General features: G+C 51.3%; 1 protein-coding gene across 1 annotated transcript; it reads left to right on the forward strand.

Moving 5' to 3' along the window:
• Window positions 1-10,509: 10,509 nt before the first annotated feature.
• AOC1 (amine oxidase copper containing 1) lies at window positions 10,510-14,927 on the forward strand. Its single transcript, XM_033862735.1, has 4 exons — window positions 10,510-12,088; window positions 12,916-13,201; window positions 13,556-13,688; window positions 13,907-14,927. Exons 1-4 carry the CDS (start codon window positions 10,510-10,512, stop codon window positions 14,174-14,176), a joined length of 2,268 nt encoding a protein of 755 aa, XP_033718626.1. The 3' UTR covers window positions 14,177-14,927.
• Window positions 14,928-15,454: the final 527 nt, after the last annotated feature.

The following is a 15,454-nucleotide window of genomic DNA, read 5'->3' on the forward strand; positions in this document are numbered from 1 at the left end:
TGAGAAAGGAGGAAATCCTGCCACTCGTGACAACATGGGTGGACCTTGAGGGCATTATGCTGTGTGAAATAAGTCTGACAGAGAAAGACAAATACTATGCGATCCCACTTTTATGTAGAACCTTTAAAAAAAGCCAAACATGTAGAAATATAGAGTAGAATGGTGGCTATCAGGGGCTGGGACATGAGGGAAATGAGGAGATGTTGGTCAAAGAATACAAACCTCCAGTTAGAAAATGAATAAGTTCTGGGCATCTAGTGCACAGCATGGTGGTTATTGATACCGTGCTGTATACGTGAAGGTTGGTAAGAGAGCAGATCTTAAATGTTCTCACCAGGAAAGAGAAATGGTCATTATGTGACATGATGGGGGCATCAGCTGACACTACAGCTGGTCAGTTGTCATACTCATACGTAAGTGTATCAGATCAACACATTCTATGCCTTAAACTTACCCGCTGTTGTAGGTCAATTATATCTCAATAAAGCTAGAAGCGTAATCTAGTCGCAACTTCACCATGGAGCATGCCTTTTCCTTAGAATGCCACACAGCAATCCGTCAAGACTTTTCTAACCTCTGGGTTCTAACATCTCTTCTGTGCCCCTTGTGTCCGCATGATCTGTTCATTCATGCGCTCTGAAAACAAACCTCGAGCCCCTGCCGTATGCCAGGCCCTGTGTTGGTCTCCGTATATTTGAAGAAATTAAGACACAGTCCCTGAGCTCAAGGAAGCAGATAAGAAGAGACAGAACTGTGAACAGAGAGTTACGAGCAGTGAAGGAAGGCCATGGGGGAATGGAAAAGGGGTTGAAAGAGGGGCCTTGGCATTGAGCCTTGAAGGAAAGAGCTCGGTGAGTGAACAAGGAGAGTGAGAGAGAGCTTTCAGACAAGGGAACGATGTGGACCAAGCCCAGGAGGCCCCGTGGGCCTGGCCTGGTTGGGAATGGCTGGAGCACGGGGCCAGGTGATGGCAAATTAGAGGGAAAGGGATATTCCAAGAACAAAAGGAAGGTCAGGGCTGGGCTGGAAAGGGTGTTTAATGCCAACTCAATAGTATGAGTGTTACCCAATAGGCAACAGTACCCCACCAACGCGGGGAAGGCCCGTGGCCAGATTTATTCTTGCAAAAGCATGAAGGCCAGATGGGAGAGACTCCAGCGGAGAGTCAGGGAGTTTGGATGCTATTGTATAATAGCATCCAATAGCAATAATAATAATTTCCAGGTACAAATCATGAGGGTTTAAATATAGACCAATGGTTCTCAACAGGAGGGCAATTTTGCCCCTCAGGAAAGACTTGTCAATGTCAGAAGACATTTTTATTTGTCACAACAGGAGCGGGGTGGGTGCTACTGGCATCTAGTGAGTGAGTAAAGGCCAGGGATTCTGCTAAACACCCTACGATGCACAGGACAGCCACATAACAAAGAGCGACCAGGCTCGAAATACCAGTGGTGCCAAGGGCCCCTTTTGAAAACGGTAGAATTTTCTCCTTGTGAACCAGTCATCCCTAATCAGGGATGCAACCCATGACGGTGGCTTCATTAGTCTAGAGAGCTAATCAGGCGACTTCGGTGGTGCAGCACCTGCAGAACTATTTCTTTCTCCCGGTTCTACAGAAACACTCACGCTCTCTAGACTATCGCAAATTATCTCTGATGTGTTGTGACTTTTCCAGAAACAAAATATCAAGAGTTAGCAATGGGGAAGCTGTGAGCTGTGGCCTCTGGCCCACTAACCACAGACACTGGATCCATCCTCACCTGTCACGCTGCCCCTCTCCAAGACTGGATAATCTGTCCCCTACAACACGGTCGTCCGCAAGGCCACCATTTCTGCCCCTTTAAGGGAGGCAGGCAGCCCAGAACTTCAAGGACACAATCTTTGCCAAAGTGTTATCTGTAACTCTCACCAATCATTAACACCAAGAGGGGAGGAACCACACCTCAGAAATCAAGGTCATGTACAGGAGGGACCAGCAGCCAGACAGAGACTATGGTGAGCTGGGAAAACAGAGCAGGAAGCCAGGTAGCAGAGCCCAAATTCCAAAATTCCACACCTCACTACCCTTGGCCCCATGTGAACAGCCATAGCTTCACCCGACACCTCTGCCGGCCCCATTCTTTTCTCTTTCCTTGGGGTGGTTCTTAAAGACGTTTCTCTCCACGGGCTCCATGGCATTCCCTCAAGTCCCCCTCTTCGTCCCACTTTTCCACAGATGTGCACAAGGGGCTCATGGCTCTAACCACCTCCTCCCAGACACCCCACCTCCGCCCTCCTCGGCACAGTAGCAGATTCTGCCCAGGACTCACACCCCAGCCGGGCTCCTGGGAATATACCACCCATCTCAGCTCTGCAGCTCTGCTCCTACCTGGCCCCCCAGGACAACACTCGCCTCGGCTTTGTGGAGCCCTCAGGGTGGAGCAGCTCACCTGCCCTGAGCCACACACCTGCTAGGGCAGGGGGTGGGGGTTGTGAAAGGGTGTGCTGGGTTGGATAGCGTCCCCCCAGATTCTTGTCCTTCCTAGAGCCACAGAATGCGCCCTTATTTAGAAATAAGGTCATTGCGGGCTTCCCTTGTGGCGCAGTGGTTGAGAGTCCGCCTGCCGATGCGGGGGACACGGGTTCGTGTCCCGGTCCGGGAAGATCCCACATGCCGCGGAGCGGCTGGGCCTGTGAGCCATGGCTGCTGAGCCTGCGCGTCTGGAGCCTGTGCTCCGCAACGGGACAAGCCACAGCAGTGAGAGGCCCGTGTACCGCAAAAAAAAAAAAAAAAAAAAAAAATGTACAAAGAAATAAGGTCATTGCAGATTTAATTAGATAAAATGAAATTATACTGGAGTAGGGTGGGCCCTTAATCCAATGACTAGGTATCCCTGTAAGAAGAGGAGAGACATAGACACAGGGTGGGGGGGCGGGGGAGAGGGGGGAATGTCATGTGACCACGGGGGCAGGGACTGGAGAGATGTGTCTACAAGCCAAGGAACGCTGGGACACCGGGGATTGCCGGCAACACCTGAAGCTGGAAGAGGCAAGCGAGGGCCCTCCCCTAGACGTTGCAGAGGGAGCCTGGCCCTGCCAGCACCTTGATGTCAGCCTTCCAGCCTCCAGAACCGTGCAAGAATAAACTCCTGTTGTTTAAACCACACAGTGTGTGGCACTTGTTACAGCAGCCCTGGGCGTCTAACGCAGGGGAATCTAAACAGAGCCGCAGGCCTTGAGAAGCCGCAGTCCTGAGGGCCAGCTCCTTCTGAGTCCTGCAGGATCCCAGTCAGGCACAGCTCCTGCGGCACTTATTCTGTGCTACCCTGTAACATTTTTATCTTTCTATGAACATTTTTTGTACTCCTTCAAAAAAAACAGTGAAATGCACACTTGTACGCCCTCCCTCCCTGCCTGCACAAGAGTAAGCGGTGGCCTCACCCTCCTTCATCCTCCAGGAGTGAGCCCTGCAGGGGTACCTGCTCCCGAGGCTGTTTCTACCCTGAGATGCAACTACCTTGTGCCCACGTCCTGGGGATGGCGCTCCAGAACGACTGTGTCATCGCATCCCCTCCCTCAAGCATATTTCCCTACGTCTCTGCCAACACTTGGCGTCATCCAGCTTTCTCATTTCTGCCAGAAATGGGTATAAAATTATCTCTCGTTGCTGAAGGATTTGCGCTGTTCGAAACCCACTACATTTGGGCACCTTTTCACGTGCGCTTGCGCCCTTTAGGCTTCCCCTTCTGTAAGTTACCCTGAGATTCTTCACTCGTGTTTCCGTTGGGATGACTTCCTCATTCTGGTTGATTTTTTAGGAGTTTTGTGTGTGTTTCTAGATATTAGTCCCTCTCGATATTTTTTTAAAAACAGCTTTCTTGAGATAGCATCCTCTTACTACACAATTCACCCATCAAGTAAATAATCGGATGGATTTTAGTATATTCACAGATATATACAACCCTCACCACAGTCAATTTGAGAACATTTTCATCAGTTCAAAAAGAAACCCCACATCCATTTGGTATCACCACCTGCACAACCTCCCCTCCTCAGCCTGAAGCAACCACTAATCTACTTTCTGTCTCTATAGATCTGCCTGTTCTGAATTCTTCATTTAAATGAAATCATATAATAGGTGGTCTTTCTTAACTGGCTTCTTTCGTTTCACATGTTTGTTGTTTTTGGTTTTTTTTTTTTTGCGGTACGCGGGCCTCTCACTGTTGTGGCCTCTCCCGTTGCGGAGCACAGGCTCCGGACGCGCAGGCTCAGCGGCCATGGCTCACGGGCCCAGCTGCTCCGCGGCATGTGGGATCTTCCCGGACCGGGGCACGAACCCGTGTCCCCCGCACCGGCAGGCGGACCCTCAACCACTGCGCCACCAGGGAAGCCCCATTTCACATGTTTTAAGATTCATTCATACTGTAGCATGTATCAGTACTTCGGTTCTTTTGAATGCAGAATAGCATTCCATTGTGTGGATACAGCACATTTTGTTTATCCATTCATTAGTTGGTGGGCATCGGGCTGTTCCCACCTTTTGGCTATTATGAATAACGCTGCTATGAACGTCCATATACAAGTTTCTGTGTGAGCATATGTTTTCATTTCTCATTCACTGAAGAGTGGAATTTCCGGACATACGGTAACTCTATGTTTAATCATTTGAGGAGCTGCCAGCCTGTTTTCCAAAGTGGCTGCACCGTTCACATTCCTGAGGACTCTGTAGAGGGTTCTGATTTCTCCACATCCTTAACCAGCACTTGTCATCTGACGTTCTGATTTCTGAAATTGCAAACAAGTATCGGGTTGATTAACAGTTTCCTCCTTCCTTCATCTGGCTGTCAGTAAATACTGAAATGACTTGCAAGAAGCAGGAAGATAATGATGAGAAAGACAAAAGGCATGTAATAATAAAAGAATAAGCCGTCAAGAATCGGTGAGCAAGGGAATTGTGTAGCTTGGTTCTCCCAAGCCACACAATGTTCCTGACTGTTCTTTCCCTTTGACCAAGAGCATCCTCTCTGCCCAGTTTTGCCCTTGCCATCTAACTAAGCCACTCTAGTACCATCTCCCCTCCTGGCACGGGTACCTGCCCCATCCCACCCGCACTTCCCTTTCCCTTTTCCCTTCTCTGGGCCGCAGCCTCAGCCCTCCTGATAGACTTTCTTCCCAGCCAACTCCTCCCTCCTTCCTGAATCCTGTCAGGGTCTCAGAGATGGCTAATATGACTTCTTCTGGAGTCTCAGCTCAGTGGCTTCTCTCTCCCAAACTACTCTGTCTCTGATTCTCCATTTACACATGGGTTAAATTCTCTGGTTTTTGTTTTGGTGTCCGTCTCTACCAGCTTCTGCCTCCGTCCGTATATCTGCTTCAGGTGAGACTACTTGCTGGTAAATTTCTCCTTTTCCTTATCTCCGGCCTCTGAAACTCACCACCTACTTTAACGGACCTTGGCACAGCACAGATCATAACAGAGGAAACACAGACAACGCCTGCGAAAGGTGTCCCTGCAGAAGGAGGATGATAGGGAAGCAGATCTAGGGCACAGGTGTTCTTGGGGAGAACAGAAGTGAACCCAGCTGCTAAAGTGGTGAAGGACTGGGCAGTTTCCAAACTTGGGTACTTGGGGTAACAGGCACCTTTTGGGCTGCAGCCGCCAGAGCCCCGTGCACTTCCTTGTACCACTGCCCTTGCCCATTGTGGAGCTCCTGAGCTGTAGGTCACCACCTTAGTCAGCACATGCCTCACCCTGCCCCTCCCTCCAGGGCGGGACCAGTAGAGCCATAAAGCTCAAGGAGTCAGAGACAAAGTCTGGCAGCAGAGGTGAGTCCAGAGCAGAGCACACAGGTACGTACTGATGGGGTATCCAGGGAGAGTCAAGCAGGGGTTGACTGGGAAGGAGGGAAGCAAGGGAAGATGGACATGGAGTGAAGGGTCAAGAGAAACAAGTACACAAGACACAGCCCAGAAGGTGTCACTCCAGGGCACAAGCCGCCCGGGGGCAAGATGGGAAATGTGCCGCGAGGAGGCGGCTTCTGTCCTTCGGGTGCTGGAGACGAACAGTGGGGAGGAGAGGGTGCGTTTCACATCTCCCAGCATGGAGGTCTCACTGGCCACTAGGTTCTCCCTTCTCCCATGGCTTCATTGTCCACCTCACCCACTGCCCATTTGGACACTGGACAAGAGGATGGTCCTGGGAAAGGGAAAGGTTAAAGGAATCGCCAAGTTCGGCTTAAAGGACCGCAGGTCTCTTCCTCATCTCCCTCCTTAGCGGAGCAGAAAGCAATCTGGGGATAAGAAGTGTTGATGAAAATTCAGTTAACTACCAAGTTAAGAAGGAAAAAGGAGAATTTGATGCAAGTCAAACTGAGGATTAGAACTCAGGGAGCAGATTCTCAGGAAGCTCTGAGAGCTGCTCTACCAGTTAGAAGTGGAAGGCACAGTCACATACATTTTCAAGACAAAAGGATCATACATCAAAATGCCATATTGACATTTTACATAAAGTTCACCAAGGATGCACAGTCCAGGTAAACACACAGGGAGCAAAGCCACAAGTCACCATGACCCCCTGCAGAGCCGGGAAAGCACACTCTTCTTATAAGCGGTTGCATTGCTAGCATCAGAAGAAAGGGGGAAAATTGATCGTTACGGTCCAGCAGGCACTCCCATCTTTGAGGACCTCTGGTTAATGTGTAACGCAGATGCACCTTGCATTTTAAGGAGGGAAGGAGGGAGGCCCAAACAAACACAGAGAGAGAATTCTATGTTTAAGTCTTTCTTGCCCTACCTTAACATGTAAATTTTATTTCATTATTTCCCCCCTTTAAGATCATTAATCTTTCAGTAGAAAGCATTTGGTGAGCAAATATTTGGTCCCCCAAGGCCAGGAGGGTTGCTTATCTGCTCTGGATCCACCATGTCCCCCAATGCCCTGTCTTAACAGCCCAGTTCTTTCTTTCCTTTAAGGGGATTAGGCTAGTAGAATGCTTGGCATGGACTGATAGGCAACTCTAGGTTGTCCGATAAGACTTATGCCAATTTTACTCTGTATGTGAACTGTGCGTGCCCACTATTTTATATAGAGCTATAGATATGATCGGTAGTTTCAAGTCATTTAGACATCGGTATTTTAGGTGGAGTTTTGAATATACATCGAGAGGCACAAGAGATTATTAGTCTCTAAATGGCATAGAACACAATCAACATGGCCAACAACAATAGCAAAGTCAGAAGCAGAGATTTAAGCTACGAGTCCCCAGAACTGAGCCATTTATTCAAGATTTCATTTAGACTAGAAAGGGAATTCCCCAGGGCAGAAATCTGGCTTCTTATGTGAATCATTAGAAGGTTATGTTAGAGGACTCATCTGGTATGAGCATAACGCTGTCTGGATTATAGCGTAAGTTTTCACCTGCAAAGCAGTTTTAAAAATCAAGTGTCGTTTGATTTTTCAGCAGGACTTTCTCATCATAGAAACTTCAGAACTGAGTAAACTAATGGAATGTAGTAAACCAATATGGGGGTATAGGCCGATGGGGAGACTTTTTATAGATGATAGAAACATCTGAAAAGTCAGTGACAGAAAGTTATGTGGGGTTATCTCGGCCTTGTGTGGACTTAGGAATTGGATGACAAATCCAACCGCAGCTAAATTGCCCCTAGTCACTATATTCTGTGACAGTGTCACTAAAGAGTTCTCTTCCTGTCCTGAACTTTGGGGCAAAAACATAGCTAGAAATAAAACAATAACTTTTTGATAGAGAGACAGACTTTTGGTAAACAGTACAATTGAACCGGGAGGATGGGTCTTACAGGCCTGGTTTCGACTCTTGCTGTTGTCATCTTCTTCTCATCCTAGCTTGGTGATGCTCGCCTTAGTTGAAGCCAGAAACAGGGATCCAAGTCCATTCAAGTGGAGGGGTCTTTTTAAGATGAGAGGTGTGAGTCCATGAATTGGTGTCTTTCAGTTTGGCTGTGCATGGATTAGTGAATAATACTGATACTTGATAAGGTTCTTTCCATCATGGCTGCAAAGAATCTTTTATCTGATGTCCTTTCCAACAAACAAAATCTCTAGGTTGTAATCCACGATCCTTTGCACCTCCTGGGAGCTTGCTGTAAAAGTAGTTACCGATTTTTTTAATTGTCTCAGTAAGTCCCTGTCAATAATACAATATATTTCCTCTGCACCACTATGGGTGAAGTTTTCCAAAATACTGTTTTCCCCAGAAAAACCTTTTTTCAGACACCCAGCAGGTTAAAGAATGTACATGTTGGAGTAATAGCCATTGGGCTTCAAAAGACGCTATAGGTTTCATTTTGTTTTATCAGGTCTAAACCATATTTGTGTGGAGGGGTCAAAATTCCCCCTTTTTGTTGCCATATCTGTTTCTCTCCTTTAGAGGTGATTTCTTGAGCCTGTAGAAAGAAATCTTTTATTGAGTTAGCAGGGTTAGCGGACAGCAGTGGACATTCCGGAGGCTGGACAGGACGAATATTAAAGCTGCCCATCTGGCGGCAGCATCCGCAAGCTGGTTTCCTTTAGCTTCTGCAGCGTCAGATTTGGAATGCCGTGTTGTTTTCCTAATTGCTAACTGTTTGGGCAGTTGTATAATGATTAATAACTCTTCAACCTGTTTTCTATTCTTTTTAAGTTGTCCTGAAGAGGTTTAAAACCTCACTGTTTTCACAGCATTCCAAAGTTGTATGCCACTCCAAAAGCATAGCAACTGTCGGTATAAATATTTGTTACCTGGGCTTCCCTGGTGGCGCAGTGGTTGAGAGTCCGCCTGCCGATGCAGGGAACGCGTGTTCGTGCCCCGGTCCGGGAAAATCCCACATGCCGAGGAGCGGCTGGGCCCGTGAGCCATGGCCGCTGAGCCTGCGCGTCCGGAGCCTGTGCTCCGCAACGGGAGAGGCCACAACAGTGAGAGGCCCGCGTACCGCAAAAAAAAAAAAAAAAAAAAAAAAAAAAATTGTTACCTGGGCTTAGCTAGTTGACAAGCTAGAGATAAGGCAGTTAACTTGGCTTGTTGTGCTGACTTTGTTTCTGGTAAAAAAAAGTTTTCAATTATGTCCATTGTGGACGTTATTGCATACCTGGCTCGGCAATGTCCCGTTCATCCCGTAAGTAGGACCCATCTATAAATTAAATTAGGTCAGCTTTATCGATAGCAGCTTCTTATAAGTCATTCCTGGGAACAAGAAGATAATGTGTTAACAAGATACGGTCATGGTTGTTTTCTTCCTGTGCTTCTGGAAGCAAAGTTGCAAGGTTAATGCTATTACATCAAACCAAGGTAGTATTAGGAGCAGAAAGCAACAACTTCATAAGTTAGCTGGCTTACAGAATTGTGCTGAGTGTGCTGAGAGTTTAAAAGAGACTCAGCTGAGTGTATGACATAAATAGTTAAAGGAGACCCTATTACTATTTCTTCAGTAGCCTTACGAGAGAGCTGGTTCCGAAATAACCCTCATACCAGGTGGAAGTCCTTTTGCTACCAAGTTTAACTTAGTTTTGGAGCATAAAGCAAGTCATCTACAGGCATTTTTGTAAAAGCATCAGGTTAAAACAATAACTGTCTATAAATGACAAAAGACTTAAGAAGCATGGTTAGGGCTTCCCTGGGGGCGCAGTGGTTGAGAGTCCGCCTGCCGATGCAGGGAACGCGGGTTCGTGCCCTGGTCCGGGAAGATCCCACATGCCGCGGAGCGGCTGGGCCCGTGAGCCATGGTCGCTGAGCCTGCGCGTTCGGAGCCTGTGCTCTGCAGCGGGAGAGGCCACAACAGTGAGAGGCCCGCGTACCGCAAAATAAAAATAAATAAAACAAAAAGCTCGCACTTCTTGAGTGCTTCCCAGGAGGCAGGCTTTGTTCTAAACACTTTATCTTTATTGTCCAACCGATTTTTCCATTTATTTCCATTTCACCGTTGGGTGAGTGGAGGCCCAGAGAGTTTAAGCAAGGAGCCCAAGGCCACACAGCTGTTCCCAATGGTGAGATGTACTAGCACTCGAAACCTGGCAGCCTGGCTCCAGAGCCACATCTTTGAACTTCTAAATTTCAGATTTTATCTACATAAAAAATATCGTGTTGTATCAAAAACGCAGTTTTGCCGTCAATACCCATGGCACAATAGGCATTTTGTGGGATTTGAGGGGCACTGTGAATCTCCGAGTGACCTAAAGCTGGAGAGATAAGAGCTGCCCCGCAGATAACGCACAGAGAAGGGGAAAAGGAGTTTGCACAAGTAAGAAAATCTACGGGACTAAAAGAGGTTTACGGACCAGGGAGGAGACAGCAGAATTAAAGTCGATGGACAGCAGAGACCAGAGCAGTGTTGGGAGCTGCGTGCGTCCCCTGCTGCCACTGAGGGCTGCCTCGAGCTGGGCGGGGACGAGCCAGGAAGTGAGTCTGTGGGAAAAACACGAGGCCAAGGGATATCGTAGTCCAAGACCCGACCTGGTGGAAACCCATTTCCTCCCATAAAACTAAGTTCATCTATTCCACTGCATTCCAGACCATGGGGCGGAAGACCCTGGCCCTCGGCTGGGCGGGCGCTGCCATCCTGGTGCTACAGACATTGGCCGCGGCAGAGGGCTCCCCACGGAGCCCGGGCAACAAGGGCAGGGTGTTTGCGGACCTGAGCGCCCAAGAGCTGAAGGCCGTGCACGGCTTCCTTTGGTCCCAGAAGGAGCTGAGTCTGCAGCCAGCCAGCACGTTGACCATGGCCAAGAACTCCGTGTTCCTCATTGAGATGCTGCTGCCCAAGAAGCAACACGTGCTGAAATTTCTGGATAAAGGCCACCGGGCTCCCGTTCGGGAAGCGCGCGCTGTCATCTTCTTCGGAGCCCAGGAGCATCCCAACATCACCGAGTTTGCTGTGGGACCACTGCCCAGGCCCCATTACATGCGACACCTGCCCCACAGGCCCGGGCACCAGGCCTCCTGGGCCTCCAGGCCCATGTCCAAGGCAGAGTATAGCCTCCTGAGCCACACCCTGGAGGAGGCCAGCAAACCCCTGCACCAGTTTTTCCGTCACACCACGGGCTTCACATTTGGAAACTGCCACGAGCGGTGCCTGACGTTCACAGACGTGGCGCCCCGTGGCCTGGCCTCCGGCCAGCGCCGCTCTTGGTTCATCCTGCAGCGCCATATGGAAGGCTACTTCCTGCACCCCACGGGGCTGGAGCTCCTGGTGGATCACGCAAGCACGAACCCCCAAGACTGGACGGTGGAGCAGGTCTGGTACAACGGGAAGTTCTACCGCAGCCCCGCAGAGCTGGCTCAGAAGTATGACGACGGAGAGGTGGATGCAGTAGTCCTGGCAGACCCGCTCGCCAAGGACAAGGATGGAGAGAACCTACCAGAGGCAGCCCTCTTCTCCTTCTACCAGCCACGTGGGGACTTCGCCATCACCAAGAACGGCCCCCGCCTGGTGCAGCCCGAGGGCCCCCGCTACAGCCTGGAGGACAACACTGTGCTCTACGGGGGCTGGAGCTTCGCCTTCCGGCTGCGCTCGTCCTCAGGGCTGCAGGTCCTGGACGTGCACTTCGGAGGTGAGCGTATAGCCTACGAGGTGAGCGTGCAGGAGGCCGTGGCGCTGTACGGAGGACACACGCCCGCGGGCATGCAGACCAAGTACATAGACGTCGGCTGGGGCTTGGGCAGCGTCACTCATGAGCTGGCCCCTGGCATCGACTGCCCGGAGACGGCCACCTTCCTGGATGCCCTCCACTACTACGACGCCGACGGTCCTGTCCTCTACCCTCGAGCCCTCTGTCTCTTCGAGATGCCTACGGGGGTGCCCATCCGGCGGCATTTCAACTCCAACTTCAGCGACGGCTTCAACTTCTACGCGGGCCTCAAGGGCCAGGTGCTCGTGCTGAGGACCACTTCGACGGTCTACAATTATGACTATATCTGGGACTTCATCTTCTACCCCAATGGGGTGATGGAGGCCAAGATGCATGCCACCGGCTATGTCCATGCCACCTTCTACACCCCCGAGGGGCTGCGCCACGGGACCCGCCTGCACACACACCTGCTTGGCAACCTGCACACCCACCTAGTGCATTACCGCGTTGACCTGGACGTGGCAGGTAGGACTCGGGCTCGGAACCACCCTCCGGGCCAAATGTCCACATCAGAGCAATAACTTACACTCGTGGGAGATGGTGCTTAGACCCCCCCTGGAAGTGCAATACCAGGAGAGTTTACCCAGCCTGCATGCGTGGAACCTGCAGTGCTAGAAACCCGTGTGCCCCTGCAAAATGGTGAACGTGAATAGTGCCAGCTGTTCCCCTGGTGCTGCATTGACCCCCTAGGGGGACGGACCGGAGAGAAAGGCGTGCACAGGGCAGGGGAGGTGATAATGCCCAGTGGTGCTTTGAGTGGATGCGGTGACGTCAGGAATACTCCTCGTGTCTCCTGAGTTAGTGGTGTCACCTTAAAAGATGTCATGGGCGTAATGACAGGATGTGGCCTGACATCAAATCACATGTTAGAAGGGCCCCCCGTGACCAGGTGGGCGGCTTCTTCTCACTCCGCCCCTCTTGCCCCTGGGCCCAGCGGGCACTGACATAGTCTCTTCCCCTGGGGAAAGGCCAGCTGCCCTTTGCTGGGACCAAGGCATAGTCTCTTCCCCTGGGGAAAGGTCAGCTGCCCTTTGCTGGGGCCAAGGCCTCAGCAAACAGACACAGAGCTCTGCTCTCAAGAGGAACTGTGCAGAGTCGCGGTGGAATCACCGCAGCTGCCGTGCCCGACTCTGAGCTGTCTGCTAGTTCCTCGGTCCCTTCCCTCCACCACCTTCTGGCTCAGTGCACGCCCCGGATACCCTCTCCACTCCCGTGGTTTGTTGCTGGGTGTGGTCGGGAAGGAGGGCCCAGGGCGGAGCGCTTGACTCTCCTCCTTCCCTGCACACACGCAGGCACGAAGAATAGCTTCCAGACCCTGCACATGAAGCTAGAAAACATTACCAACCCCTGGAGCCCGAGACACCGCCTGGTCCAGCCGACTCTCCAGGAGACGAAGTTCTCCCGGGAGCGTCAGGCGGCCTTCCTCTTCAGACAGACTCTGCCCAAGTACCTGCTCTTTACCAGCCCCAAGAAGAACCCCTGGGGCCACAAGCGCAGCTACCGACTGCAGATCCACTCCATGGCCGACCAAGTGCTGCCCCCGGGCTGGCAGGAGGAACGGGCTGTCACCTGGGCCAGGTGAGGGAGGCCCAGGAGGCCGGGAGGGCGGGAGGTTCTTCTCGGTGTCCCTGTGTTTCCCTGTGTCCGTGTGCGTCTGTGTTTCTGTCCAGGAGATTCTGAGTCTATGCTGTGGTATGTCTGGGCGTGTGTGTGTACGTGTGCACGTGTGTACGATCTTGGTCACATGGCTCTGTTTTGGGGGGGAAGTACAGAGCCCCTGCGGAGCCCTGGAGCCTCTGTTGACAGTGCGTCTGGCTGACTCCCGGGGATGATCCCGCAGCTGAGCGAAGGCAGTAACTTTCCCCCATCATCGACCCTGAAGATGTTCCCTGGGAGCGGCTGGAGGCTACCTTCCTCTCTCTGCCCGGACAGGTATCCCCTGGCAGTGACCAAATACCGGGAGTCGGAGCTACACAGCAGCAGCGTCTACAACCAGAACGACCCCTGGGACCCGCCTGTGGTCTTTGAGGAGTTTCTTCACAACAATGAGAACATTGAAGATGAGGTACCAGCTCTGCCCTTTCCAGCCCCACCCTGAGACCAGATCCCCGCTCGGTCCCAAGATCTGTGCCCGGTCCCAGGTTGGTGAGGGCCGGCCTGCTGCTTGGGGAGCAAGCTCGGTGGTCACTGGATTTGCCCCTTCCTTAAACATGGGGCTTAGGGGGGTTGCCCACCCCTTCCCCTCTGAACATCCTCAGCACCGCCCACCCCTCTCTCCTGTAGGACCTGGTGGCCTGGGTCACAGTGGGCTTCCTGCACATCCCCCACTCCGAGGACATCCCCAACACGGCCACGCCCGGGAACTCCGTGGGCTTCCTGCTCCGGCCCTTCAACTTCTTCCCAGAGGACCCGTCCCTGGCGTCCAGAGACCTCGTGGTCGTGAGGCCTCTGGAAAATGGCTCCACCTATGTCCAGCGCTGGATCCCTGAGGAGGACGGGGGCTGCTTGATGCCTCCCCCTTTTAGCTACAATGGAACCTACAGGCCTGTGTGAAGGCCCCCTCCCCCCACTAACTCCCACCTGAAGCCCGAGTGCCCCCCTTACCCCAAGCACAGACAGTAAACCCCCTCAGGCCTCAGCTCCTATGCTGCCTCCTGCAGAAGGCGTAGCAGATGAGGCCATACACCAGGCCGGGCGTGCGGCACACACACCGATGAGAAACACAGGCCTTGGCCTCCACCCCAGAGAAGACCTCCATCACTAAGGCGAGGACACTCACTGAAATACTAGTTGACCTATCAGATCAGTTTGGAGAATCTGAGGCTGACGGCTCCCTCTCGGGGGGCTGTGGGGGACCCTTCTGGGTGGCTGACAGGCATGCAATAGTGCAACCACAGGAAGACACTATGGAAAAATCGAGCAAAATTGCCAACACCTTTACCCTTTGACACACTGATCCAACTTCTCAGAGTTATCCTGGAGATCTACCTACAAACAGAGGAAGAATAGATGTACACAGTAATCCACTGCAGTACTGTTTGTACTGGCAGAGCCTGGAAACGACCCAGACGTCCTTCTACAGGAGAGAGCCTATAGATCTGAATAAACTACGGAGTGTCCACACAGTGCCAGTTTAGGTGATTGTAAAAGAAACGAATGAACAGGGGCATTCTCTAGACTGATGGGGAAAGATCTTCAGGATATACTAAGTAAGAAAATAGGTATAGAACAATATATAGATAGCATGCTAATCTTCGTGTAAGAGAGCAACATATGTATTCATAAAAACCCAAGAAAAATACACATGATTCTAATATAAATGGTTACCCATTGTCTTCGTCCATTCAAGCTGCTGTAACAAAATACCGTAGTCTGGGGGGCTTTTAAATAGCAAAAGTTTATTGCTCACAGTTCTGGAGGCTGCAAGTCCAGGATCAGGGTACCAGCAAGGTCACGTGAGGGGCTTCTTCTGGGTCAAAGACCTGTGACTTTTCGGTACATCCTCCCATGGCAGAGGGGTGAGGGGTCTTCCGGGGTCTCTTTTATAAGAAGATTAATCGATTCGTGAGGCCTCCGCCTTCATGACTTAAGCACCTCCCAAAGGCCCCACCTCCTAACACCATCACATTGGACATTAGCGGGGACACAGGCGTTGAAACCACAGCACTGAAGACACAGGGAGAAACGGGATGGCTGAGGCAGGGAAGGGAGAAGAGATGCTCCATTTGGCTGGGTTTCTTTGTGGGCTTTTTTTTTTTGAGTGAAGAGAGCCTGAAGGGACCCACAGTGGGGCGGGCAGGGTGGTGGGGAGGGGCGGGGTCTCCTCCCTCC

The sequence above is a fragment of the Tursiops truncatus genome, chromosome 9 (assembly GCF_011762595.2).
Source record: "Tursiops truncatus isolate mTurTru1 chromosome 9, mTurTru1.mat.Y, whole genome shotgun sequence".
Taxonomy (NCBI): Eukaryota; Metazoa; Chordata; class Mammalia; order Artiodactyla; family Delphinidae; genus Tursiops; species Tursiops truncatus.